The sequence below is a fragment of the Drosophila takahashii genome, chromosome 2R, assembly GCF_030179915.1.
Source record: "Drosophila takahashii strain IR98-3 E-12201 chromosome 2R, DtakHiC1v2, whole genome shotgun sequence".
NCBI lineage: Eukaryota > Metazoa > Arthropoda > Insecta > Diptera > Drosophilidae > Drosophila > Drosophila takahashii.
The window spans coordinates 2,211,875-2,237,127 of record NC_091679.1 but is presented as its reverse complement, the minus strand read 5'-3'; the positions used below and the strand labels follow the sequence as shown (position 1 = coordinate 2,237,127).

Here is a 25,253-nt window from a genome sequence, read left to right as displayed (position 1 = left end):
GGCTCCAAACCGAAGAACAATATTCCAATATAGGACGGATAAGGGAGGTAAATAGTAATTTGGTTATATAAGGGTCGTCAAATTCTTTTGACCAACGCTTTATAAACCCAAAAACACTAATAGTTTTACTGACAATGGCCATTATGTGGCAGTCAAATTTAAGTTTTGGGTCGAGTAGAACACCTAAATCGTTAATTGAATATATACGGTCGAGTGGTTTATTTTGAAGAGAATAACTAATAAACGTAGGAGTACCCCTATAAAACGTCATAACGTTGCATTTAAGGCAGTTTAGATTTAAAAGGTTGTACTCACACCATCCCTGAAAAGAATCAATATCTGACTGTAAGTTGAAACCTGACCCTATATCTTTATACGATAAACAAAGCTTAACATCATCAGCGTACATTAGTACACAAGATTGTGCTCCGATAGTGGGAAGATCGTTAATAAACAAAGTAAACAGGAAAGGGCCTAAATGACTACCTTGAGGAACTCCAGATGTCACGTAAATTATCTTAGAAACAGCGCTCTTAAATATAACCCTCTGAGTCCTACCATTCAAGTAACTTGAAATCCATGTTAATATATTACATGGAAACCCCAGCTGATCTAATTTGAATAAAAGGAGAGAGTGGTTAACAGAGTCAAAGGCCTTACTAAAATCTGTATATATTACGCCAGTCTGCATTTTATTCTTAAAACCATTTATTACAATAGATGACAATTCAAGAAGATTGGTGAAGGTCGATCTTTGCTTAACAAAACCATGCTGACGCGGTGATATTAGCGAGGAACATAAATGTTGCAAATGAGAAGTAATAATACTTTAGGAATTGCCGACAATTTAGAAATACCTCTATAATTCTGGGCATCCACCTTCGCACCCTTTTTGTGGAGTGGAATAATAAAAGAGTCCTTCCAGATAGTTGGAAAAACTGATGATGAAATAGACAAATGAAAAATATTAAGAATCGGTTTACAAATGGTTGAAGCACAAAACTTAAGCACTCACCCAGGCGTTGTTGTTGCTAAATCATTTAAAAGAGAACTTTCGGTAATTGCAGGGGTAAAAATACAAATATCCCTATTTAAGGGGTTAGGGTAGACAGAATTTGAGCAAGCAGCCGAACTATAAGTAGTTTGGAAAAATTCGGCAAATAAATCCGCAATTTCAGAATCCGACGATGCTGTTTTTGAGTTTAAACGTACCGATGAAGGCAATGCCTAATAAGCTGAAGCCTCCATGTGAGATGATGGCTGTAAAAGGACTCACTGCTAGGTTTGAAAATTTATCAAACAGGATTGCGAGTAGCCTACAGGTCCAAGCCAATAATGATGTGGCAAGCGACCCACAAATACATGGTATCTCCATTGTACAAGATGAGAATCTGAGAACCCCTTTGAACTCGCTTTGCTTTTCACTTGCTAGAACGCCAGCTCTTGGGACCAGATCTATATTCAGAGTTCGAAGCAAAAGCCCAAACGCTGTGGTGGACCCTGTAATCCTCGTACGGATGGAAAACGTCCGCGTTTAGGCAATATTACTCCGAGAGATCGGCGGCTTTCGGCGTGAGCACAAGCAACCCTTTTATCTTCAGCTTTTGGGCTTTGATGCTGCGAATCCGTTCTACGTTAATGAGCAGCTCACAAGCCAAACTACACCATTTTCAAGGAAGCGATGCGCCTCAAAAAGCTTTGGCGGCTAGCAGCAGTCTTTTACCAACAGGGTCTGGTACACATTAAGTATCAAGCCGGAGGTGAAGCCATACCCATCGAAAATCTCCAAAAACTTATTGACGTGGCTCCACAACATACATCCAACCCGTCTGATGCCGCAACCCAGCCAACCGCAGAACCTGAAAGCACCTTTCGCGGCTAATATTTCTAGTTCGTAACCATTTACTAAGAATTTTTAATTCTGCCATTACTTTTTCAACCTTCCCTGATTTGTGGAAAATTACTAAAATCATACCAATACGCAAGAGTAACGATGAGTACAGGCCTATAGCCATTCTTCCTTATTTCTCTAAAGCGTTCGATAATGGCATCTCAGATAAAAAAATTGACTTTAAATAACAACCTTATGTTTAATCTTTAATCTGGGTTTCGCCCCTTCAGAAGCTGCACAACAGCTATATTAAAAATCTCTGAGGATATTAGGAAAGATGTTGAGAACAGCCAAGTAACACTGCTCACACTCCTCGATTTCAGCAAAGCTTTCGATTCTGTAAATCATACAATTCTGTGCAATAAATTGACGAACCTTTTTAATTTTTCCGAAACCTCTGTTAAACTTTTGCCGTCGTACCAAAGTAACCATCATTAATGTGTTGTGTTATCATTTTGTGCGTCTTCATTTCTACGTACTACACGGGGTGTACCGCAAAGAAATGTTTTGGGGCCAATCTTGTTTTCCTTTTCTTGGGTCACATTTTTGATTTGCCTAAAACATTTTTTACGTGTACTATTTTGAAAAGAAGTAAACACTTGTATCAGGATTTGACCGAAAAAAAATTATTTTTTAGTTAAACTTTTTTTAAGTTTGCCAAAAATTGTTTAATTTGAAAAAGTACCCTCTCATTGAAAATCTGTATCTCCGGTTATATGAATCCGATTGACTTCATGTCTTTTGCATTAATTCCTCGAAAACATCTTCTTTCAAAATAAAATTTCAAAAAAAAAAAAATTTGTTAATTTCTTTAAAATAAAAACAAATTAAGATTTAAACAAAATTTAAAAATTTATTAAATTTTATAATTTTTTATTTGTATTAAATAAATTTTTTTAAAAAATTAAAAAAAATATATTCAAAAATGTTTAATAAATTACAAAATACAAAATTTAGACCTTCAATGTATTAGCCAATGGGCACGTGCAAATGGTCTAGCTTTAAACCTCAAAATATCAAAATGTCTGGTTATTTACAAGAAAAAAATTAAAACTGAAAGTTTACAACCAGTCCTTATGGAGAATACTACACTATACTATGTTGACCACGTAGTTAACCTGGGGTTCACTTTTAACTGCACATTTACCTGGAACGACCACATAAATAGAGCAGAAGGGAAAAACATACGAACTGTTAAGACAACATAACTTGAGTCAGCAATATCACCCACTCGAAATCAGATTATTACTTACAAAGACCTATTTGACTCCATCTCTACTGCATGGCGTTGAAGTTTTTGGAAGCTGGGACGCTGCCAGTTTTAGGAAAATGATTGTAGCATTCAACAATATTGCAGGATATATATTTAACTTGAGGCCCTGGGACTGGATTTAATTATCGTCAAAACTGTACACAAAATTATTCACACTATGGAACCGTCGCACAGTGTAAAATTTGGCCAATCTAGCGGGACTTTTAGCAAAAGTTGAACTATTTTTGAGTTCGATGACTTTTTAACAGCAGTTTTAGAAATGTTCAACTATTACGAAAACAGGCACACAACAAAACAAACCATTTTTTTTTTGGAAGATAACGGTTTTTAAAGTTGGTCTTTAGAAATGCATGCAAAATTGCACTGGGAAGCGAGCAACAGTTGACAAAGTTTAGTCTTATCAATTGCATCGCGTGATCAGTGGGAGCAGCCAAAAGTTATTTTTCCTAGAAACTTTAGACAATTTTTATTCCACTTTCAAAACCAAAAACATTTTTTTGGGACAAACATTTTTTTTTTCATTTTTTGAAAAAAATGCCAAAAAGTAAGCGTATTTTTTCATGTTTCTGTTTTTTGGTGGAAAAAAACTTATATTATTCTATCGTATTCTATCCAACCAGAACATACATCCTTCGTATGCATTCATTCTGATTCAGAATCTAAAATAAAATCTTGCCCATATTTTGCACAAAGACTTTCTATTTAGAAATGAGTGAAATAAGCCGTGCTGCATTTTTCGAGGTTTAGTAGAAAAACATAAAAACCACTCCGCGAGACGCTCTTGTAAAGCACGCAGTGATGGTGTTTGGCAATGACATTGATCACTCTTAATTTAAATTACACTGTCTTTTGAGTTTGAAAACCGATTTGAGAAATCTAGGAGAGATAAAGCCAGGTTTTTTGCTCATAATGCAAGTGGCCTTCAGGTCACATTAAATGGCGAAGACTGCCGCATTGATGTCATTGCTTCCACCTCAAGTACAAGAGGGAGGTCACAAAAAGTCTTTTCTGAGTGTTGTCCTAAAACGCAAAAAAGGAAAAGCCAAGAATTATTGCCTACGATAGATAAGGATCAATTGCTATCAGCTGCAGAACAGACTTTGCGGGCAGAAGGAAAACGGGATTCAGCTAAATTAATTAATAAATTACCAAATGCTCCCCCGTCCACGGGGACTTAAGGAATTAAGAAAGCTAAATTATCTTTTAATAGCACTGCAAAACACATTTCAGCAGATCAAGCACTTGCCCTTCTGATAGAAAGTAAATTATCAATGCACCAGTACAATACCACAAAAATTGTCTGTCCAAAATGATATCCATGTTATGATCTCGTTAAGGAGTCAAAAATGTTATGCTATCATACTGGTATAAAAGTAAGAGAATCCTATGCTGAAATAAGTTTACAATCCCTTATTAATCATACCGTAAAACGGCTGATAAGTGCTCAAGAAGACATTTTTGAGTCACTGTCTCCACTAGACGATGTACACATTAAGTTTGAATTGTTACCATTTAATAAAAAAAAATCTTAAAAATATAAACCAAATATTTTTTGTTTTTTTTATAAATTATCTTTAATATAAAACCTTATTTGCAGCTGTTTAGCTTATAACTTCGAAGTTACAGCTAAAAACATGAGCAAATAACCAAAATTCAACATTTTTGAAAAGAAAAAAGTGGCATCCAAAAATTAAAAACAAAATTTTTTAGGTTGGCGAAAATTATAACAAAAAATACGAAAATAGTTAAAAGCTTCAAAATAACGCCTTTAAAAGTGCTACGCCCATTTTTTATGTTCAACATAATCTTTGGGCTTACTAAAATATTCACTCCAAATTTGAAGCCGATATCTTTAAAAATACGACTCCTACTGATTTAAGTCCCCCTAGATTGGCAAAATCTTACACTGTGCATCGTACCTGTTTACTGAGTTACGCTTTAGCGTATCTCAGAGAACAAACAATCTAATTGCAAGTCTGACCAAGTTATCAAGTTCTTCGTACCACTTTTTTGTTAACGCTGCTCGTCTCTGGAATCAGGTCCCACATTGTTTAAAATGAAAATAAATAGCGCCCAAAAATACGAACTAAGCCTAACCACACACCTCATTACAAATCCAATTTAATAATAGTACTCACTTTGGATTTTATTGTAATCTTTTCTACTCTAAGATATGATTTCTTTTTATATTTCCAAATTTTGAATTAAATTTAATAAAAATTGGACGACTATATTATACAGCTGCCATACACCAAGAGAAATGTGGGACTATTTTTTAGGTAACGTATGACCTAAAAAAATTAAATAAACTAAAATGTCAGATTTAGGTAATGGGTTACTTGAAAATATTAGCATGTGGACTATGTTCCTACTTTTTGAGAAAGCTAAAGATATTTTTATAGGCCATCGTAACCTTAAAATTGGTCCATAAGACCTAAAATTTAGGTATAATTTGAAGTCGATTTTTACTCACAATTTAATACAAATATTGGTCCCTAATATTAATAAACAAATTATTCGTTTTTTTAAGTTTACTATTAAACAAATTTATTAGACTTTTCTTAAAGCTAGTGATGGAAAAGATTCAATATATAAAATCAATACCTACGTGGACTATTTTCCTACTTTTAAGGTAATAGTGCCCTATTCTAAAAATAGAATTCGCCTGTGCCCCTAGAAGCTGGCTTTGGTTTTGCCGCAGGGCCTTTAAGTAGGTCCGTAGACCAGAGGCTAGCCTATTGGACTCTCGCGCAGAAGACCCGGGATCGATTCCCACCGAGGACAAAATAAAATGATTATTTTTTCAGAAAGATAAAATATTTACTTATGCGAATAAAACAATATAAGCAATTAAAATAAGCAAATATGTTACTATCAATGGTAAAAATGTTAGGTTTCTTAAAAATACCTAATATTTAGGTAATTCTGACCTAAAAATCTAGTTTACTAGCCATTTTTTGAGGTAACCATTACCAGAAATAAATTCAAGACTGCGTACAAAATATAGTCCACATGGACAACATTTTAGGTAATGCATGGCCTTGGCGCGTTTTTCTGGCCATGTTTCCTAAAATTTTAGGTAATTAGGCCTCTTTTTAGTCCATTTTGTTCTCTGGGTGTAGGGAAGGATAGAAAAAATAATGTCAAAATAATACGAAATTTAAAATTTTTGCGATTTGTAAGCTAATAGGAATGATCTGCAAGGGTATATAAGCTTCGACGGGCCGAATCAGTTTCAAATTAGTTTCAAGTGCTTTTCTATAAATTATAAGGCATTTTCATTTACTAGGATTTAGTCCCAGACGATTTCTTTGCTCCAGCGATCGTAAATAAGAGTTAACCTATTCAAAAAAATTGACACATAACTCTTAGTCTCCAATTTTTATTATAAAAGTTGACAAATAACTCTTATTTGTTGATTTTTATAATAAAAATTGAAAAGAAAGATTGAATTGAAATAACTCTTGAACTGAGGGGTGCATTGGTTTAAAATTTATATGTACGTTATCTACGATTGAATACCTTTCTGTTGATATGCCATAACTTCTAGAATATTTTTTAAAATTTTATAAAACTAATGTTGTTTATTTAACAGGAGTGTACAAAACTGAAAGAAGAGGATGATTCGAATCCAACTTAATCTCAAAATTCATCTGAAAGTGGTTTTTTAAGCGACTTTTAAAATTCAATTGATGTAGCAAGCAATGAAGAATCTGACAGCGAGCTTGATCCTCAGCTTAAATTGACGATTACGGAAACAAACAATCACCTTACCTTTAAGCCGAATTAAAATCGGACATAATGGAGTATTGGGAAGGAAAGAAGTTTACCTATCCACACTTATACCGACTCCGTAGAACGCTCTTTTTCGGCCCTGAAATTAGTGCTGTCGGATTTAAGATGCAAGCTCTCGTCGGAATCAATCAAATAACTATTGTTTCTAAAATTAAACAAATAGATCTCGAACTATATGTGACTTGGAATGCAATTTACTTAACCCGTTTTTGTAATTATCAGGCCTGTTCCAGTTTTCACTCGGAAGTGAATTTGTTAACATTATCGGATTTCCCTTTAACAGAACTAAATTTCCCTTTCTTGCTAGGGACATTTTATAAAATTTCTCATTGGTCCCTGCGCAATTTTGAAAGGCTCCCGACAGAATAGTATTAAAAATCAGTGTGGGAATCATAGTATTGCAAACTGCAAGAGCATACAGAGATGCCAAAGCCGAAAAACAAAGTCCCTATCAAATGCCCCCGTTCGAATTTCACATGAAAAATTGTGGTATTCCGAGCCAAAACACTTATTTCGTTAATTAGGATAAATTATCTTTCTTATAAAAGAACCATTAACCTTATCGGATAAGTTTAGAATAAGTCCCAAGGAAATTCTAACTTATATCCATACCGTGACAACTCTAAGCCATTTTTACCAAATCCGAGCGGAATTTAGAACAAGGGCGGCGGATTTGCATTAATTGTCATAGCTAGAATTTACCGGGTTTTAAGGTGCAACCACAAAATAATTATTAATAAGTCATATATGCAAATAATTTCGATTCCGATGATGCAATTAGGAACATAAAACATCAAGGAATAGCATAAAAATATTATTGACTTATAAAGCTATCGCGAAGTATATTTAAAGAATTAATTTTTATACTGCCGAATTTAAATCCGCCTGTCATATGCTTGGCGGAAAGTTTCCGTGTGAATTTTTCGGAAGTTAACACAGTAACAACAGAGGGAAATTCGATTCCGTGCAGTTCTTTCGGAAGTGAGTCTTGGAACAGGTCTGGGAAATTCGAATCCGTGTGAAACTTTCGGAAGTGAAAACTAGAACAGGGCCGTATATGTCGTCTGTTATGCACCCTTGCTTAACATATATTTTTCTTATCCCATTTGGTACATTATAAAAAATATTCTGGGGACATATGGAATATCAACAGAAAAGTATTCAAGCGTAGACTTTATAGATATAAATTTTAAACCAATGCACCCCTCAGTTCAAGAGTTATTTCAATTCAATCTTTATTTTTAATTTTTATTATAAAAATCAACAAATAAGAGTTATTTGTCAACTTTTATAATAAAAATTGGAGAATAAGAGTTATATGTCAATTTTTTTGAATAGGTTAACTCTTATTTACGATCCGTGCTTTGCGCCCATTTATGTATTTTGTTTCATTCGGTATTACATTAATTCGGTATATATATAGATATACAATGACACATCTCACATATAGGTCGACTTACATATATGTATACCCATTACTCTTAGAGTAAAAGGGTATATTGTATTCGTGCAAAAGTATGTAACAGCTGGAAGCGTTTCCGACCTCATAAAGTATATATATTCTTGATCAGGGTCACTTGCCGAGTCGATCTAGCCATGTCCGTCTGTCTGTCTGTGTGTCCGTCCGTATGAACGCTGAGATCTCGGAAACTACAAAAGCTAGAAGGTTGAGATTTCCCACACATATTCTTGGACAAGTTTATTTCAGCCGAGCGCCACACCCCCTCTAACGCCCACAATCGCCCACTAACGATTGTAAAATGTGTCTGACGCCCACACCTTTAAAGATTTCCGAGAAGTATAAGTGCAATTTTGTTGCGTATATTTATAGCTATCGAAATGTAGAAGACATTTTTCAAATCGGACCATTCGACTTAAGTAGTTCAACTGCTTTGGTATTCAAGTTAAAAATGTTACTGAGCTTGGTACAGAGAATCTAGTGGTTAACAGCGTCGAAAGCTTTGCTATGGTCTAAGAGCGTTAAGAAGGTTACATATCCTTTGTCAAGTTGCGTTCCTTGCTATATAGTGAACCCCGATTGTATCTTACTTAGCAGATTATTTTCATAAAAAAAGAATTGCAACTGGGATGCAATTAGTTTTTCAAAGACTTTGGCAAAGAAGGGTAGAATAGATATTGGTTTTTAATCATTATTACTTTTAGCTATAGGTTATGTTATGTACTTAAGAACGCTAGGTAGTAAAATTATAATAAATTTGGGACTAATACTGTCCAGACCTTCAGCATTAGATTTTATATTAATAATACATTTTAATACATCACAGCTATTAACACACACAAAGTTAAAGCTATTATCACAGGTTGGTTGCAGGTTCAGGTACTTATTGCAAGAAGCTTCAGGTACATCTAATTGCTCAAACTTTAAATTTAACTCGTCAAGATCACCCTTAACAGTACTGTGTTGCTTTGACTTTCCAATGACTAAGTTGCGCAGTTCAGCCCAAGTTTTATTTGTGGCAAATTTGTTGCTGTAGTATTCTCTTTTTGCTGCTAAAATTTTAGATGACACCATTGTACGTTTTTTTAAATATGTTTGGGTACTCGAAGTTTTATATCGCTTCCATCTTAAACATGCTTTGTCCCGTAGCTTTTCTAATATCAGCGTTAAACAATGGTTGTTGCTTAGGTCGTGAGGTTTTACGTTTCAGTGGAACATGCTTATCATAGATATGTTTAATGTTAGTATTAGGAACGTTGCAAGGTGTCGACATACTTTTTAAACCAGTCGCGCCTCAGTACTGGGGTAATAACAGTAAACTTACTTCCGCTGTTAACGGTAAATGGTAAATGAGATAATTTTCATAAAATTTTATTGGACTCTTTGGACACTAATCCTTTGATCTAAAATGAAGGACATTTGTTGTGTTTTTTTCTAACCTTTCTTTGCTATTAAAAGTTAAACATTTCGCGTTGTCATTCTTATTGGTACTCCAAGCAAGACAGTCGTTTGTTTCGAAAGCTTCATTACAGCATTAATAATAATAATAACAGTAATACTCGCATATGAGACCTCTACTACTCCCTCGGTCACAGGACGGTAACTCGCCCATATACTAGGAATTCGATCCTACACTATCTTCGTGAATAAGCACCATGGTAACGACAGAAACGTTTGGCGAAGTCTATTTAGTTCTTGATCGAAGTGAGTTGAAATTGTCTGTAGACCAGCGATGCCAAAAGGAGCCCTGGGTGGGATGAAGTAAAAGCTTATGAAATCAGCCGCGCAAAATGGTTGAATTGCGCTTTGAGTCTTCTCATTGAACAGGAATTTCCTTAGGTCTTGCAGCTCATTGGAGGCGCCAACGAAATTGGTCGCGTTGTCACAGTAAATATATGTGAGTAGACCGCGGCGTCCAAAGAATCTCTTCAGAGCCGCGAGAAATGCTTCTGTGCTCAAATCTGTGACCACCTCAATATGCACGGCCTTGACGACGAGACATATGAACACGGCGAGATAGCTTTTTGATGGAGGCTTTCCGCGTATTCAAAGATATGTGTGTATAGGTCCGCGGAAATCGACACCGCATTTGCTGATTACCTTGCTTTAGGTAATTGACCCATTACTTGCTGCAGTAGTACGGGTCGATATCGAATGCAGTGGGTACAGGCTCGAACAATACGGCGCGCTAAATTCCTTGCGTTGATGATCCAGAAATTCAGACGAAGGAGCGCAATCAGCGCCTTTGGTCCGGCATGGAAGTTTCGAGGTGGTGAAGGTGGCGGACATATTTGATTACAATTGATGATTTACTGGCTAGTAGTGCTCTCTCAGGAAGATCGGAAGAGTCGAGTTATGAGTTTGAAACCAGTAGCGGTATCTATGAAAAGAAAAAGAAACCTTAGTGGACTTTTAAGTGTTTGGACTTTTAAGGGTTGCATCTTTGAACTTCGATGATTTCCGAACGATGTGTATGAATCGAAACATCCGTGCGACAATGCGTAGACAAACAGTGTATGAGCTGTGCCCTTCGAGTGCCGCCAGCAGATAGTTGGTTGTAGTTGTGGTTGAAAACATGTGTTTCCGTTTCTCGCAGTTAACGATGTCCCAATCGATGGCAGCATTGGTGACAGTGCAACCGCGAGAGACAATATCGACTGGGTTGCTTTGGGCTGGCACGAATCTTCATTTGGCGGCAGGTGTTAAACTCTGGATTTCAGACACGCGATTTCCAACGAAGGTTGAAAGCGTAACGGAGTGCTGCTAAAGCCAATGTGAATCTATTTGTGAATCTGACCAGAGGTAAGACTGTATGAGTCTTTCTCCGAACAATCCTTTGACTTTGTTGAATAGTTGAGCGAGTAAGTGTGCGGCACACAGTTCCAGTTTCGGAAGCGATTGTTTCTTGACAGGGGCTACTCTAGACTTTGATGTCCACAACCGAACGGTGATGTTACTTGGTCCCTCAGTTCGCACGTGCACCCAACATCCGTACGCCCTGATGGACGCATCGCAAAATCCATGCAGTTTAATGTTGCTATTGGCATTTTGCAGGCAATACCGGGGTATTTGAAGAGTTGGCAACATGTTCAAGGATTCCAAGCAGTCGGTCCTGGCAAGGTTGGTTGTTTTGAAGCAAAGGTGAAGAGAAACGCATCATCCAGTTCATTCCAGATGACACCGAGTGTGCTTGTAACGTTGTCCTTACAGATATGGAGTCTCTTCGTGGGCTGGTAATCAGTGAACTCAGGGTGGTTTCAGTGCCACTTGGTCAACGGAAAGTTTCCCTTTTGAAGAACTTCGATGACTTCTTGTTTGCTGAGTTGCAAGGAGTCTATGTCGTCTGCTCCGCATAGCAGATCGTCCACGTAAAACAATGATTTGATAACCGATGCGCTGGTCGGGTATTTCTCCTTTTACTTGTCAGCCAAACAGTGTAAACTTTTGATCGACGAGGACTTGCCTGTACATTTTTGTCACATCAGCTTTCATGGCATATTGAAACAGTCTGAATTTGAGAAGCTGCAGATAAATTTCCGTTTGCACAGTGGGATCCACAAACAGTAGGTCAATAAGAGACAGTTGCGATGTTGTTGCGCACGAGGCGTCGAAAACCACTCGCAAATTTATAGATGTGCTCGATGGCTTCAAAACGTAGTGGTGGGGTATATAGTAATGCGACTCGTGAAGGGCTGGATTGGTAACCAATGACATGTGACCTAGCGCCTCATATTCCTGAATGAATGAGACATATTAGGATCTCAACTCAGGGAATTTTAGCATGCGGCGTTCCATTGCTTAGAATCGTCGACGAGCCATTTCAGCGGAGTTTCCAAGATGAGAGGGATCATCCTTAAAGGGAACGTTGACTACAATGCGACCGTGGGAGTCCTGAATTGTAGTGCTTGTATAGAGCGCCTCACAGATTAAGTGATGTGGATGTAGACTCTCCGGTGACGCAGTGACGGATTCTAGCTGCCAAAGCTTCTACAAGTGATTTTCAATGGAGACTGTGCTTGACATCGACTAGCGATGACCCAGCCGAATAATGTTTTTTGGAGTATTGGCAAATGAGGTGCGAGCTTTATTTGCCCAACGGCAAGCGAATGGTAGAAGACTTCAGCGCCAAGTAAAAGATCGATGCGCGAGATTCATGAAATCTATCATCTGCAAAAAGTGTGTTGGTGGGCAAATTCCAAGAAGAGATGTCAATATCAAAGTCTGGCTGATACGAGATGTGACTGATGACACAGTATTCAAGTGAGAAGTGACAATCTGTGATACGCGATTGGATGGTTGTTGTGGCCAAGTGCTTTATATTCGTTAACAAGTCTCCAACGCTGCGGATTCCCATGTTGAATTTTTCATGCCGAAGACGAAGTTTTTGGGCGAACTTCTCGTTGATGTGATTCACCTGAGAACATGCATCAAGCAATGCTCTGCCAGGCCTGTATGTTCCTGATGCGTCTTTGACCAGAACCACGGCCGTGGGTAGGAGTGTGCAGATGAAAGAACGTTATCAGATCACTTGGCTGTACTGGATAGTGTGCGCGGCTGTCAGGACGCGCTTCTATGGCCGGAATGTCCTTGTCATGATGCAACATTGTGTGATGAGCTTGATTGCAGCTGCGGCAACGACTCCTTGATGAGCATTGAGCGATTCGATGACCACTGCCGAGACAATTGAGGCATAAGTTGAATTATTTAACTGTTTGAAACCGATAAGGTGTTGTCATCGATTTAAATTTTGGGCATCCAAACAGTTTGTGGTTAGCTGACGAGTATAGCGCACATGCAGATTGAGTGATTGCGAACGGTGATTTATGGTTATACGACATTTCTCGAGATGGCTTGCTTGGATGGACTGGTCCTTGTGACGTTGAGTTGCTTGATTGAAGATATTGACAAAGGCGTTTCAGCTGCTTCGAACATGGCCTGGGCAATATTTGAGCCATTACCAAGGTATTCCAGTGCTCCATACATTGTAGACGCCTTGTCCACCAAGCTTTGTAGCTATATTGCGTTTGGTTTTTGGACTGGCTGGAGCTATGATTTCTAGAAAGATAAGTGTTGAATTATCAAATCTTTCATTGAGCTGCAAAGCCTTGGGATAGTTTTCATCGGTAATTGGAAACGCCTTGATTTCGTCTAATGCTGGTCCCTAAGCTGTGCAGCAAATGGCTGAACTTTTCTAGATTATACATGGTTGACTCACGAGCGATAATTTGCGTAAACGAGTTGATGAAATTTTTGTATTCCGCAAATTTTCCGTCGAACGTTGGCAAGGTAAGACGACAAATCAATCGAACTAGATTGGGCCACCGAAAACGATGAATGTGGTGGTCGGATGCTGTTGAGTTCCTCACCTAGCTGATCTTTGATGGCGACTTTGGTCTCGACATAATTGTCCTCCAATACTCCGCGACCGCTGTCGCTGGGATCCAAAGTCTCCGGGTTTTAATGCGAGTTATATTCCTTTTAATGTTGGTTCATTGGCGTTTGCATTGCTCAATAGTTGACATCGTAGAGATTATGTAAAGCAATGCTAAACGGCGATTAATTTGCGAAGTGCGGTTAGCAGCGATCCTGGTGCGAAATGAGTGCGAAAAATGTGTGCAAATGCGATCAATGTAGAAGCCGACTGAAGTTTCGGCAGCAATGAGAGCGAGCGGAAGTCTGGCAATAGCGGCGACGAAAGGCGGGCAGCAAAACTGAAGTTTCGGCAGCAATGAGAGCGAGGTGAAGAAGGGCTAACTGTAATTCAGAAGCGCCGATGAGTTGGATGCTCTTGTGGAGAGCTTTGCGATGCGACGAGGGTAGAGCTGCACTAACAGCCTCAGCGTGACGACGAAACGAAGAAATGAGAAAATAGGCGTCTACACCGGTCATGAATTTTCTGGACGATAAATTAGGAATTGTTCAACTGTTTATAACTTTTAAATTTGCAAACTCTGCCCCACGTGGGGCGCCAAAATGAACGGTGAATTATAGAGCGTTTTCTATAATTATAACTCATTTAAATCAGAGTAGGGGGGTGCAGGAAATTCTCAAATTCTCAGATCGAACAACCGAAAACTCAAGACCAAAACGACTGTTCTCTTTCAAAGATGATATGCTACTACTTGTATTACTCAACGCTCGTTAAGCCGATTCGCTCTGATCGGCTGAGTAATACAAGTAGTAAGTAATACAAGTAATACAAGTAATACAAGTAATACAAGTAATACAAGTAATACAAGTAATACAAGTAGTATCATATCATCTTTGAAAGAGAACAGTCGTTTTGGTCTTGAGTTTTCGGTTGTTCGATCAGTTTACAGTGTAAACTTTACACATTAGAGGGCTTACAGCTGTGCATGTAGAGACATTATACATTATTCTATTAAGGGGGAAAATACATATAGAACTGCAAATTGTTCCAGTTTTTCATGATTTTTTTTAACCAATAAGGGTTTTGCTCTGGAATTGCACAAGTTGGCATGTTGATTAAAAAGTTCTTATTCAATGTAAACCAATTTTAATTTTTTTTCTTTTAAAATGGCGGCCGTGGGAATTTTTTTGTTAGGCATTTTTAAGAAAAAGTAGGCCAGCTGCGGATCGTCCACAGGTCGCTGTGTAGATACGATTTTTATGAAAACAAATTTATTTTGTTAAGAAATAATTTAGAAACTGTCTGAACTAAAATTACATAGAATATCTCAAAAACGCTGGTTGGGGCACTCTTTCAAAGTCAAAAATTAATTTTTTTCATATTTTTATTTTTGTTTTTGCTTTACAAAAAATACTTCAACGTTCAAATTTCTACATAAAGTAGGTTCAGACAGTAAGCAACTTCATTACAAGCGTTTCTGTAAAAGCAGCATGATGATCGAAGCATTACTTTTTGAGATACACGATCCGCAGCTGAAAAAAACATGGTTTCGATCTACTGCACGAGGAAGATGGGTGCCGTCATCCTGGTATAAGTTCCAAAATAGTTCGAATTTCTTCGTGAAACTTTCATGACACATTTTTAAAGAGTTATACTTCGCACCTTCAACATACAAAAGTTCTGATATCAACATTTGTGGCGAAATATTATTACACTTGTCATTAAATACACTTCCTAAATGTCCTCATTCTATTATATTCCAGCCTTTTTACCTTCACTGGCATTTTCTACTGAGAAAATTTTAGAAAGTGTATTTAATTGCGAGTGGAATAATCTTTAGTCACAAATGTTGATATCAGAACTTTTGTATGTGGAAGGTGCGTTTTTTACTACGTTAAGAGGTGTTTTTATTTAAATTAAGAGGTTTTTGAATGTTTACTTTTGCTCTCATGGGAGCAATATATGCATTTAAATTTAAATAAAATTATTTAAGAATTGCTTTAATGGAACGGTTTAAAACAATTTTAAGGATTCCTTCACCCTAAAATACAGTTTGGATAAAAAAATGTAATGCTTAGGCAGCGTTAATTGTTATGAGCTTGCAAAAGTGGCTATTTTCGTTTCAAAATAACTTTTAAACGTGACTTTTTACAATAATGTGTTTTATACACAAAGGCTATATAGTTTAATATCGTTAGAGCCGTTAAAAAAAAAAAATTTAAGTTGAAAAAAAAATTTTTTTGTGCATAACCTTTTAACTATGGCATGTACACAAATAGTGTTAGGGAGGCGTTTATTGTAATTTAAAACACCTTTAACATAAGGTAAAGCACAAGTCTGTTGCTTAAGTATTCATATTGGGAAGAAGAAGAAAATCTTCTTTTGGCTATAACTTCTGAACGGAGCGTCGGATTTTATCATATGACCCCTCATTCGACGGGTATTCAATAGGAACACAACTAAAACATTGCGAGGGGGCACTTATCCCGACCGGCCCCAACATCTCCAAAATTTGAAAATTTGATTTTCTTAAAGTTGTGAGGACGCTTAAGGCGCCCCACATTTATTACACGTAATTCCCAGCATCTCAGCCTTTGGAAAGGCATTGTTATGTTCCTGCCACTGAAGGCCTTAATTTACGTTTAAGATCTTAAAAATATATATATAAGTATTAAACCTAAGTAATTCTAGTTTCAAATACGCGCGCGCGTGCTGGCCAGTGTTGATCAGCAGGATCGATCAGCTGGGCAGTCGGGGCGAATGCCAATAGTATCGATAAGTTATCGGAATCACCCGTGAACGAGTCATTTGGGCTGTTAGGCGCAAGCGTGCTGCTCAGAGCAACCCTGCGGGCTGTTAAGTGCAAACTTGCTGTTAAGAGCAACCCTGCGGGCTGTTAGGCGCAAGTGTGCTGTAAAGCGCAAAAGCGTGTCTACGTGGCCCAGCGATCGGCTGAGATCTCGCTCTTTCTTTTCCGGACCCGAACGGACCAGCAGAGACCAGCGGAAGGGACACGCGGACGGTACCATCAGGCAGTAGTAAGTTTAGAAAAGGGGTAAACCCCACACTGAGTGCGAGGCTTAGGGAGATATAAAAAGTAAATAAAAGGAAGTTAAATTGGTGAAATTAAACCCCCAAGCCTTGGTAATAAAATTTGGAGTGAAGTTCGCGAGTTAATTTGCGTCGGCCCCGTTTTCGTGTTGCGTTTCCGAGGCTTTCTCTTCGCAACGCGGACGACGAGGCTGTACACGTGCGCATTTTTACGTCGGTCAAGTTTTTGTATTGCGCTTCCGGGGCTTGCTCTGCGCAATACGGACGTTTGTCGGACGGGAAAAAGCTATTTGCGATCGCTCACCCGCTTTTCCTGCGGTTACGCACGCCCACGCGTTTCCTTGCCCACCCCCACTTCGGTTCAGCCGAAAAGTTCTCGCGAGTTAATTTGCGTCGGCCCCGTTTTCGTGTTGCGTTTCCGAGGCTTTCTCTTTGCAACGCGGACGACGAGGCTGTACACGTGCGCATTTTTACGTCGGTCAAGTTTTTGTATTGCATTTCCGAGGCTTACTCTATGCAATACGGACGCTTGTCGGACGGGAAAAGCTACCCCCGGTCGCTCACGCACGCCCATGTGCACCCACCCGCCCACGATCAAGCCCAGCTAAAAACCCCAGTGCTTAGTTGTGTCGGCACAGTCTGGGGTTACGTGTCCAAGCGATCTACCCTACGTAGATGCGGAGGCCCAGGCTGCGTGATCTCAAGAGCAAAAGTAATCGGACCATCACAGCAGATTTTCTATTCTGCGGCTATATATAAAGCTTGTTTTGATTCATTGTGTGCATGCAGGCCTGTAGCTGTGGGGGTGTAACTTATATAATAATTAACGTTAGAAAGGATTATGGGTTATATGAAAACAATTATTTAGGTCAGAAGACTTGGTCGGCCGCTATTGATTTCGTTGTAGCCAAGTTGTTCTGCTGGCAATTTCCAATCCTGTTCTTGGAGCGCTCCGATTTTTATACCCTTGTAGAGGGTATTATAATTTCAGTCAGATGTTTGCAACGCAGTGAAGGAGACGTTTCCGACCACATAAAGTATATATATTCTTGATCAGCACCAATAGCCGAGTCTATCTAGCCATGTCCGTCTGTCCGTCTGTCCGTCTGTCCGTTTCTATGCGAACTAGTCTCTCAGTTTTAAAGCTATCGCGATGAAACTTTCCCGAAGGTCTTCTTTCTATTGCAGGTAGTACATATGTCGGAGCTAGCCGGATCGGACCACTATATCTTAAGGCTCCCAAACAAATATAAGAAAATTCATTGTAACTTTGTAGGAAGTAGGCGTTTTGATTCTTGACTACTTAAAAACAAAATTGAAATAAATCGAAACGCTGAATCTAGAATCCCTGGAACTGCACCGAGTGAGTATTCTTTTATCTACAAGGGTATATAAGCTTCGGCTGGCCGAAGGTAGCTTCCTTTCTTGTTTTAATTTATATTGATTTACAATATTAGGAATCCTATAATTTCATTATATTTTTAAGTATGACTCAAGTTCAATTTAAAAAGAAAATCAAATTATCTTCGCGGATTTCTAACACTGATGATCTCTAAAGATTATAAAATGAAAGACCGATTTTTAAAAAGCAGAAAAAGCTTGTGCCAATAAGTGGGTCATTAATAATGTTGCTGACCCGATATATGATACTTCAGAGCGCTGACTTATAACTATTGCTGCGGCTGAACATTCTCCCGGTATCGGGAGCAGGGTATCGTTCAGCATCGCTAATGCTGAACGCAAAACTTCGTGGGGTAGGTTCAGGTGATGGCTGCTCGTCGTTCTCATGATTGGTGCAGGTTGGTTGTCGTAGCTTCCAGTTGACGAATCGCCTTTGGAGACTATATGCAATGATCAATATTATTGATATTGCTAATGCAGCATACGTGGCTACTTGATGATGCTGCACAGTGGTAAATTGATTTAACCATGCTGTATCCTTTAGGTTAGCCATCCTTTGTTGTAGACGATCCAGTTCGTCTGATTCAGATGGTTGGGTTGAGAGAGCTGACTCTGATGTATCTTCCACATCGAGCGTTGTTATATTGCCAAAACGAATATACGCTAAATGTGATTCGGTGATCATCGTGCTGAATGTGATAATGCTAATGTTCACGTTTCGTGCGGTGCAGCCTGAGGACAGAGATAATAAGCCCGATCCATTAAGGTGAATGGTGGATGGCATTCCCTTGCATACTGCTTGATGTTCTATTTGGGTCGCAAACATCCATCTGTTTCGTTGATGCGTTCTTAACCAAATCAAGTCTGCTTTCGACTTAATAATCTCACAGAGTGTTTCAGATTTGTTATTGAATAGCTAAAATTCACACCGATTTTCAGCGTGAACGCGGCTTAATGGTTAAAGCAAATGTGTTCGTTGTTGGATTGCTCGAACACATCCTCAGTTAGACCAATGAATTGATCTCTATGGGAATTTACAGCAATGATAGGTGTCTTAATGTCAAAACGATTCCAGCCTCCTGAGTGCCACGTCGAGATGGGGATGATACTGAAGACTCCCTGCTGTTCTGTTGATACCAGAGGCACTGTCATTTTGAATATAACATGATCTGTAGTTGTAGTTCCCTCGGCGCGCATGATTTTATAGAGTTCCATTACATTTTCCGACGAGACCGGCAACATTTGATTCGGAAGTAGATGATCCCGAATTTTGTCTAATTGGTCTGTTAGCTGCTTAGGAGTTACCAGCATGGGACTGATGGTTCGATGACGAACGTCGGTAAGAACGCTTTCAATTTCCGCTTGCATCCGCTGCATTCCAGTAGCCAACAGCGTAAGCTGGGCAGTTAAGATCACAAATGCTTGCTGTAATGGTTGCAAGTTGATGCTCAAAATTTCTGATGCGGTTATCCGTGGATGACTTGCTTTTCCTGACTACGTTTATAGTATAATCCAAGATCGACGTTTGATTCCTGAGCAGCATCATCAATACATCTTCTTTTGATTTCACCTCATTTATAACCTTGGCCATGTCGTCTGCATACCTGGCGGCAAGTACACCAAATAGTGAGTTAGCCCCGTTACCTACTACATCGAGTGGTGATCTTCGCTGTCGGGAATGGTTGATCAGATAACTTTCTTCTTGTAGCTCGCCATATACATGTTATGGAGCTCAGAACACATGTGCCTGAGTTCCTTAATCCCAGTAGACAATATGCTCATATCGCTCCAATATGGTTTCAAATCATAATACGCAATGATGGTCCATTCCGAAACTGCCGTTCTTGCAGTGCCGAGTCGTTCATAGAATATTCCCGGCTGATTGGCGAACTGAGTTACATTTGTTGGCTGTCCCACTGCGAGCGGAAGAATAAGTAGCATTGCTAGTAACGTTGGTAGAACTGGATTGCTTACTTTCTTCCTTTTTGGGACCTCTTCTGAAACTATTGCTCCTTCGATGGAAATGTTAGACCGCTTTGTCGATACATCTTCTTTAAGAAGCGGCGCACGTCGCTGAAATACGCCAGATGCAGTTTTTACGTCTACTACACGTACGTAATTATCTTTGCCAGCATAAGTCATTACTATTTTTCCCATCGGCTAACTTATCACCGGCAGGCTATCATCATTTATTAATACAAGTAGCCCTTCTTTGACGTTCTGCGACATGGTCCTTCATTTGTTGCGCATTTAAAGCTCTTGAAGGTATTCCATTGACCACTGCTTCCAGAATGCGTGCTTAAGTCTGGACACTAATTCCCATCTTTTTACCAATGTTTTGTTGGTTGGGAAAAGATTTACATCGTGGGGCCATTAGAGGCTCACCAATCAGAAAATGGCCTGGGGTTAATGCAGACACATTCGTAGGGTCGGACGACATGAGTGTAATAGGTCGAGAATTAAGAATTGCTTCGTCTTCCACTATTACAGTGTTAAGCTCCTTAAATGTCAGTGATGCGGTGGCTGTGACTGATACTAGTAACCGTTTCGCTGATTTTACTGCAGCTTCCCACAGCCCGCCGAACGATGGAGCTCGGGGTGGTATGAACTTAAAATCCACCTGTCTCTGATTGCAATGGTGGATGATCTGGGCTTGTGCCATATCCGTGAAGATCACTTCTTCTAAGGCATTTAGTTTATTGTTGGCGCCGACAAAGTTGGTTGCATTATCGCAGTGGATGGTCAGACACCTTCCACGTCGACTCAAGAACCGTCGAAGAGCACCTAAGAATGCATCTGTTGTTAGGTCGCTTGTACTAGATGTACTGCCTTCGAAGCGAAACAGCAGAAAACTGCAATATACGCCTTGTCTGGTCTCTTTCCACGGAGTTTGTGGTGAATCCAAATTGGCCCGCAATAATCAACACCAGAACTGGCAGATTGCCCATGATTGTTGCATTAGTTTGGGCCGCGCCTTTGTACACTTGACACAACAGTGTATAATGCTTCTAGCCATTGTTTGTATTTGTATTTTATTATTACGTGTTAGAGGCCTGCATGAATGCATTCAAACTGACAAATGAATCACTCATTCTTAAAACTTGTATAAGTTTTTCTGTATTCATTACTTTAAATATGAGTGAATGCAGTACTTGTGACCAGGGATCGCAAGTAAGAGTTACTTTTTTAAAAAAATTGACAAATAAGTTTTATTTTTCAATTTTTATTATAAAAGTTGACAAATAACTCTTATGCTTCAATTTTTATTATAAAAATCAACAAATAAGAGTTATTTGTCAACTTTTATAATAAAAATTGAAAATAAAGATTGAATTGATATAACTCTTGAACTGTACGGTACATTGGTTTAAAATTTATATATATATAATCTACGCTTTAATACCTTTCTGTTGATATGCCATATGTCCCCAAAATATTTTTTATAATAATAATATTTGTTACATCATAAAAAGTATTTTGGGGACATATGGCATATCAACAGAAAGGTATTAAAGCGTAGATTATATATATTTAAATTTTAAACCAATGTACTCCACAGTTTAAGAGTTATTTCAATTCAATCTTTATTTTATTATAAAAGTTGACAAATAACTCTTATTTGTTGATTTTTATAATAAAAATTGAAGCATAAGAGTTATTTGTCAACTTTTATAATACAAATTGAAGCATAAGACTTATTTGTCAACTTTTATAATAGAAATTGAAAAATAAAACTTATTTGTAAATTTTTTTAAAAAAGTAACTCTTACTTGCGATCCCTGCTTGTGACTGTATTGCCAAATACTGTACTCACTTTTCCAGACACAGTACAGTTTATTGTGAACACAGTGTTTTTGGTGTACAATAACTTATTGTACAGTGAATGAAGTTTTCCCAAAATCACAAGGCCTACTGAATTTATAAAATTTGAAAGCTTGCTTATTTATTTGTAATATTGTAATCTATCCACTAGCAGAATAACTTAAAACATAATGAAAGTCATAAAATATTGAGGGATTTATTAATACATTAATCGCTATTTAAAACATTTTCATTAATGCTGTCTATATTGGAGTTTAAAAACATTATTTTGTTGACCATGTCTTCAGTCGAAGCAATTTTGGAACGCTTTGCGGAAACTCGATTTTTTGCAATAGAAAACAAGCAAAGAAATAATATCGCACTCGGTATTCGTATTATTAGGCAAATCCATTCTCCGATTTAGCTACCGACAACTCTCACACTTTTTTTTCTACTCAGAGTACAGTACTATACAATAGTAATTGAGACGACACTCATAGTATTTTATTAAATTGAGAAGCATACACATAGTACTAAAAAAGTGTTGCAACTCTAAAATAGTGTACTCAGTTAAAATCGGTATTGTGGGTACTCTGTACAATATTGTATGAGTACACTAAATGTGAGTATCGTATACAGCTGTACAGTACTGTAAGTTTTGAAATAAATACATTCATGCATGCCTTTATTACGTGTCATCCTAATGCTACAAGTTTGGAACTTATAAATTAATGCGCTAGTCACAGATAGGTGCAAATATTTACTTCTTATATCACTTAAAATTAATTTTATATATAAAGAAAAACTAACCTAAGTCGCTTTCTAATTTTACTTTGATTTACCTAATAGTGTTTTTAAGGTGTGAGAGTAGCTTTGTTTTGAATTGCATAGCACTGCTAATATTCTTTATATGGCTGGGGAGCTGATTCCATGATCGAATAGCATTTATTAAAAATTGTCTCTCGGCTGTCAATGATCTAGGTCTAATGCAAGTTAGGTTGTTTGCTCTTCTAGAGGCTGTAAATTGGAGTTTTTCATATAGATACGAAGGTTCTTTCTCGAAAATAATTTTACGGAGACAAATTAAGTTACGCATCTTTATCCATTCATTAAGGTCGACATTAAATATTTTTTGTGAAAATTCCGAGACATGATTTCTTGGTGGTAGGTTAAATATGTACCTTCCTATGCAATTGAATACCACCCTTTTTTTTGGCTGATCGTTTCACAATTTGAAAAGCACTGGAGCAATACATGTTTTGGCTATCATTAAACGTATATGAGTGGGCAGGCCATTTTCGGTTACAGATAATGTTCTTATTATGCCATATGTTTTTCCCACAGCCTTTGCAATATGATCATTCCAGGTAAGGGCCCTGTTGAAAGTGAAACCTAAGTTTATGGCTGTTTCAACATATTCAAGTAGCGCGTTATTTATGCTCAGAGGCTATAAATTATTAAGAGCTATTTTTCTTTTACTTATGATAAGACATTTAGATTTTAATGGGTTGATCCCAAGTCCATTGTTGCCGGCCCACTCATTTACACGTGCAAGATCTCTGTTACAAACATCTATACACTCATTTATTCTGTTTAATGGACGACTCACATACATTTGGACATCATCCGCATACAAGTGGACATTGCATTCAGACAGCGCATTGGGAAGGTCATTAACATATAAGGAAAACAATAAGGGATCAAGAACACCCCCTTGGGGTACACCACGATTCACATTTTCAAACGTAGAAGAGACGCTAGACAGTACAACGGATTGACGACGATTTTGTAGGTACGAAGACACAAGTTTGACAGAAGCTTTAGGGCTAGTACTCAACCCAACAAAAAGTCGTCCAAAACAAAAACTTCATATGAAACAAAATTTTTTGACGTTGTTTTTCATATGAAGTTTTTTGTTTTGGACGACTTTTTGTTGGGTTGAGTACTAAGCCTTAGAAAACATGAACATGTTACGTAACTTGGCACAAAGGACATTATGGTTTACAGTATCGAAGGCTTTACTATAGTCCAGTAAAACTAAGAGTGTAATATTATTGTCGTCTATTTGTTCCCTTAGATCATTTGCAATTTTTAAAATAGCTGAGGTACAGCTTCAGTTTTTCCTAAAACCTGACTGACAATTGTTTAGCATTGCATTGTCAGACATAAACTTATTAATCTGACCAGACATTAAATTCTCAAAGACTTTTGAAAGATAGGGTAAAATGGAAATGGGCCTATAATCATTGCTTGATTTTGGAATTTTATTATTTTATTTTATCATTGATAATCCAGTATTACTGTCTGGCAATGGCTCTTAACGCCTGCGCATCGCAATGCATGTTCTCTTCATGCATTTCTCGCAACAGCAAGATTTGATGCTTTACGTTATACGGGAGTTTAGATTCTTCTAATCTCCCTCCGACTCTGATGAGGCCATCGTTGCCGATCATGGGGGATAGAGAGACGAGAGCGCTCTTTTTGTCCACGGCCTTGTGGGCAACAAGTTGCTTGTACTCACATGCGAAATCAATTTTCTAAATGGTGCGCAGTATGATAGTACGAGCGTGAGTTAGTTCACATATGCATAGGGTGGTTGTACTTGATATTTTTCTTTTGTAACAGAAACGCATCATATATGCCACAATTCTTTGTAGTTTTTGAAAACTATTGCTATGGTTGCAATTATAGAGTTCTTTCCCTGTCTAATCCTGATATGCTGGAAGACTCACTTGTTTTGTTCGCCGTTCAAGATCACTTGGACCGATTACGGGCAACTTGATCCATTTGTCACTTAAACCGTGTAGAAAAAGTGGTCCATACAGCCAGAGGATATGTTCTGATAATTTGCTGGCTGCAATTCCTCTTGATAGCACAAGATGCCTTTCCTCGATTTCAAGATTTTCTAGAGTCCAGAATCGTTCCAATAGTGTCGATAGATCCGAGGAGATCCTTCCGGCAATGATCCATCCAAGTTTTGTATTCTGAAGAACTGGTCCCCCTGCCTTTAGTATAGTCTGGTTTTGCAGAAGCAATGAATAGTAGTGCTCTGCTCCGGTAAGCATGTCAATCTTTCCTGGCTTATCGAAATTTGGATCGGCTAGATTCGGATTTGTAGGCTTGCCGAATTTAACTGATGCGCCGGTTGATCAGCTATTATGTGTTGTAGGACAAAGGCTTCAACTTCTTGAGTGCATTGATTTTATTTGAT

At 38.1% G+C, this 25,253-nt stretch overlaps 1 protein-coding gene across 6 annotated transcripts in view; it reads left to right on the top strand.

Annotated features, from left to right (window-relative positions):
• Positions 1 to 25,253, top strand: part of LOC138912316 (scavenger receptor class B member 1) — a 472,662-nt gene that overhangs the window by 335,755 nt on the left and 111,654 nt on the right. The window contains exon 8 of one of the 6 annotated variants that reach the window (XM_070212708.1): positions 6,760 to 6,856. The exons of the other annotated variants lie outside the window; for them this stretch is intronic. Coding sequence (XP_070068809.1) covers positions 6,760 to 6,804 — 45 coding nt within the window. The 3' untranslated portion in view covers positions 6,805 to 6,856. Of the gene's footprint in view, positions 1 to 6,759; positions 6,857 to 25,253 lie in introns of those variants that run through there. 6 annotated transcript variants of the gene reach the window in all.